General features: G+C 51.9%; 1 protein-coding gene across 1 annotated transcript; it reads left to right on the top strand.

Annotated features, from left to right (window-relative positions):
* The first annotated feature begins 595 nt into the window (after positions 1-595).
* Positions 596-2,814, top strand: TMEM108 (transmembrane protein 108). Its single transcript, XM_008943177.1, has 2 exons — positions 596-766; positions 2,692-2,814. The coding sequence occupies exons 1-2, from the start codon at positions 596-598 to the stop codon at positions 2,812-2,814; spliced, it is 294 nt and encodes a 97-aa protein (XP_008941425.1).
* The last annotated feature ends 69 nt before the right edge of the window (positions 2,815-2,883 follow it).

Raw genomic sequence — 2,883 nt, 5'->3', positions numbered from 1 at the left:
CTTGCCAGTCCCTGATGTCCTGGAGCATGGTCACCAAGGACCCAGAAGCCAGGTTAGGAGTGTGAGGTGACAGGGGTCATGGCCTTTCAGGGCAGAGGCGTTGGGAATTGAAGACATCCAGCCCTGTGTGTTTATAAATGGTGCCTGAGCCTCGGACAGGCATCTCTCGCTGCCCGTTTGCTACTGTGCTCACCTCTGCAGCCTCGGAGCGTGATGGAACCAGACAAGGTCTGCACAGAGGCATCCTTGGCAGTGCCCGGGCAGTGCCCACTGCCCTACAGAGTCCAGAAATCCCTGCTTAGGTATTAAAGTATCAGCAGTTACAGCACCAAAGCTTTTCATCAGCCAGGCAGCCACAGCTTGATGATTATAAACTCACATCAAAAAGAAAGTAAGAACTGCATCTTCTGCCAAGCCCAAAGCCTCATCGGCTTGGCCCAGGCTCTGACTGAACTGGGGGTTTGTTAGGACACAGCTCCATCTGACTGGGGGAATGGTATGAGTGAAGGCCACCAGCCTGCTCCTTGAGCAACATAAAAAACAAATCCGTGGTCCTGATGAGTCCTTACTGAAAGGAAATAACCCCATTTTTGCCATGTTTCTATCGACAGCAGTTCTGCTGACAGTCTGCTGCATGAGGAGGAAGAAAAAGACATCTAACCCAGAAAACAACCTGAGCTACTGGAATAATGCCATCACCATGGACTACTTCAACAGGCATGCTGTGGAGTTACCGAGGGAGATCCAGTCCCTGGAGACCTCAGAGGTACCTCACCTGCAGAACTCCTGTCTGAAAGCTGTGACTGAAGCTGTGCTGGGAGAAGGGGAGAGGGAGGGAGGGCAGTGCCCGGGCAGTGCCCTGAAGTTAAAGCCTTGATATCCTGAAGTGCTTGGGTCCAAACCCCAAGCCCTGGATTGGGGTTGACATATAGATGATGTCCACAACCAGGCAGGAAGGATCTTCCTCGTGGTTTTCTCTCAAGGCCTGGCCAACCTTGGGTGAAAACTAATTAGGAGGTCAGCCCCAGGTGCCCTGCCTTTAGAATTCACATCAGGTGCCCTGCCTCTGGAGTGAACAGCAGAAGGGCTGGCTCTGCTTGCAGTGGAGGGGGAGCTTATGTATGTGGTGCAGCCACTATGTGGGGTTTTCAGTTATTGGAAGGGTTCCCTGACTTCATTACAAGCAGGGATCCCAGAGGTGGGGGGACAGCATCACCACCAGGACACAAAGAGGGTTGTGTATGCAGTGATGTTCCTTCTTGGCAATTACTGTATGGCTGGAACTGGAGCTCTTTGGGCTGGCTGCTTGCTGGTGGTCAGTCCTGCCCTGTTTGTCGTGCATGTCCTACAGCATCAGATCAGGGGGATAGTGGGAATTACAATGCCCAGAAATTTTGTGCGTTTGTGTCTTAGGAGCTGCCTACAGGGTCTCAAATAGCAGTTCAGGGGGTGAGTGTTCCCAGTATATAAGCAGTCAAAGCATCAGTATACAAGAGCATGTAGCAGTGGTGTGTGCTCCTCAGCCTGTACTGAAGGGATCTGACTGGATCCAGGGATTGTTCATACACGCAGGTGATCCTGCTGATAGATGTTCCCGGGCCTCAGAGAGAGAGAAGAATTTGGCTTAGATCAAAGGTATTTAAAACATAGAAACAGTGCAGAGTTGGGGTTTATACTGAAGTGGTTTTCAGATCAGCTGGCTGAATAACTTGCCTCATGAAATAAAATTTTTAAAAAGTGTTTAGAAAGGAGCCTCTGAGATGTGATTAGACCAGCACTCGGTGGCTTTATTAACCCCGCTTTGGGCAGTTGTGTTGCTCAAGCTAAGGCAGGACCTGCTCTGCACTTAGAAAGAATCGAATGGTGGGTCTGTTCACATAGAGCATGGCCTCCAAAAGTTGTCATCTCAGTCACTGAAACCTGAGCAGAACATGACTTTGCTGGGGCGTGCCCGGGTAGCTTGAAAAGAAGCTGAAAACACATCACTGAGGAGTCAAGCCCAGCTGAGGGGCAGGAAACTGTTGCAATGGCTCATTGAAAAAGATAAAGAAGAGAAAAGGAGACTGAGGGGTGACCTCATCAATGTTTACAAATATGTAAGGGGTGAGTGTCAGGAAGATGGGATTAAGCTTTTTTCAGTGATGACCTGTGATAGGACAAGGGGTAATGGGTGCAAATTGGAGCATAGGAGGTTCAAGGTGAATATCAGGAAACATTTTTTTCCTGTGAGGGTGCCGGAGCACTGGAACAGGCTGCCCAGAGAGGTTGTGGAGTCTCCTGCACTGGAGTCATTCAAAACCCACCTGGACGCCTGCCTGTGTGATGTACTCTGGGTGACCCTGCTCTGGCAGGGGGGTTGGACTGGATGATCTTTTGAGGTCCCTTCCAACCCCTATGATCCTGATTCTATGATCCTATGAAAGCTCAGATTCTGCTAAGGGACCTGAAGTTTGGTTCATCTGACCTCTGAGTCCCCAGACTGAGGGAGGATCAGCCTGACTGTCCGAGGAGCTCGTCACTCACAGCTCCTGTGGCCCGAAGAAGGGTAAAACCGGCTCACCAAGCTCAGCTCTGGGAGTCAGGCCCTTCTAGGGGGCTGGGAGCAGCGCTGAAAGCAGCGGTCCGTCCCGCAGGTGCAGGGCCCAGGGCGAGGGGTGGGAGTGCTCACCCTGCTTCTCTGTCTCCCCCCAGGACCACCTCTCGGAGCCGCGCTCCCCGGCCAACGGGGACTACCGGGAGAGCGGCATGGTCCTGGTGAACCCCTTCTGCCAGGAGAGCCTCTTCGTGGGGCACGAGCAGGTCTCCGAGATATGACCCCGCTGCCTGCGTGCTGCAGCTCCAGCTCTGCTGCCTCCAAATTATAAATAAATATATATATTATAA

This window comes from Merops nubicus, unplaced genomic scaffold, assembly GCF_000691845.1.
Source record: "Merops nubicus isolate BGI_N331 unplaced genomic scaffold, ASM69184v1 scaffold32096, whole genome shotgun sequence".
Lineage (NCBI taxonomy): Eukaryota > Metazoa > Chordata > Aves > Coraciiformes > Meropidae > Merops > Merops nubicus.
The sequence above is the reverse complement of the archived record's forward strand: the minus strand, read 5'-3'. Positions and strand labels throughout refer to the sequence as shown.